At 52.4% G+C, this 1,064-nt stretch overlaps 1 protein-coding gene across 1 annotated transcript; it reads left to right on the forward strand.

Moving 5' to 3' along the window:
- Positions 1–46: 46 nt before the first annotated feature.
- On the forward strand, positions 47–782 carry LOC121918229 (proteoglycan 4-like; the record flags this gene model as incomplete). The annotated part of the gene is made up of 1 exon (XM_042444311.1): positions 47–782. A coding segment is annotated over one exon (736 nt), but the record flags the coding sequence as incomplete, so codon positions are not given.
- Between the last annotated feature and the right edge of the window lie 282 nt (positions 783–1,064).

The following is a 1,064-nucleotide window of genomic DNA, read 5'->3' on the forward strand; positions in this document are numbered from 1 at the left end:
GGCGAGAGGTGGAGCCAGAAGATCCTGAGCCTGTTGTTCCTGATAGGGAGCCATCACCAAGAGACCCTGTCACTCCTGGGCGGGAGGTGGAGCCAGAAGAGCCTGAGCCTGTTGTTCCTGATAGGGAGCCACCCTCAAAAGACCCTGACCCTCCTGTTAGGGAGCCATCCCCAAGAAACCCTGTCACTCCTGGGCGGGAGGTGGAGCCAGAAGACCCTAAGCCTGTTGTTCCTGATAGGGAGCCACCCCCAAGAGGCCCTATCACTCCTGGGAGAGAAGTGGAGACAGAAGACCCTGCACCTGTTGTTCCTGATAGGGAGCCACTCCCAAGAGACCCTGTCACTCCTGAGAGAGAGGTGGAGACAGAAGAGCCAGAACCTGTTGCTCCTGTTAGGGAACCACCCTCGAGAGACCCTGGCCCTCCAGGCCGGGAGGCTGAGCCAGAAAGTCCTGAGCCTGTTGCCCCTGGTAGGGAGAAGGAGCCATCTGGGAGTGAGCCTGACACAGAACCAGAAGGCCCTGCAGGTGTCCCTCCTAATAGTCCTAAGAATCCTGATAGGGGACCAGAGCCAGTAGGGGATGATGCCCCTGCAGATGAGGTGGAGCCATCCGAGAGTGATCCTGAGAGCCCTGGCAGGGAGCCAGAAAGGGTTGATCCTGTTCCTCCTGATAGGGAGAGGGAGCCATCCGGGAGCGATCCTGAGACTCCTGAGGCAGTTGGCAACAATGAAGAGAGGGCATCACCCAGGACTCCTGTTTGTGCAGCTGTTGAGAAAATATGATAGTAAATATTTGTGGTCTAGCTATAGAGTTGCCAGGATGGGAGTATTCCAGGCAAAGGATTTTCAGAGCCAAAACCTGAGATCCTTGGATGTTTCCTGGTGATATCACAGGAAGCCAGCCCTGGTGAATGTTATTAAGTATGATACATTAAACATCAATCCCAAAAAGAAAATTAGTGGATTATATATTCAGTTTGCATATCACATGTCACATTCCTTTATTTAAGACTCAAATACCTAAGCTGAGTTGAATAAGGCAAACACATATACCAGGCAATTCTA

Source organism: Sceloporus undulatus, unplaced genomic scaffold (genome assembly GCF_019175285.1).
Source record: "Sceloporus undulatus isolate JIND9_A2432 ecotype Alabama unplaced genomic scaffold, SceUnd_v1.1 scaffold_6296, whole genome shotgun sequence".
In the NCBI taxonomy this organism is placed as follows: Eukaryota; Metazoa; Chordata; class Lepidosauria; order Squamata; family Phrynosomatidae; genus Sceloporus; species Sceloporus undulatus.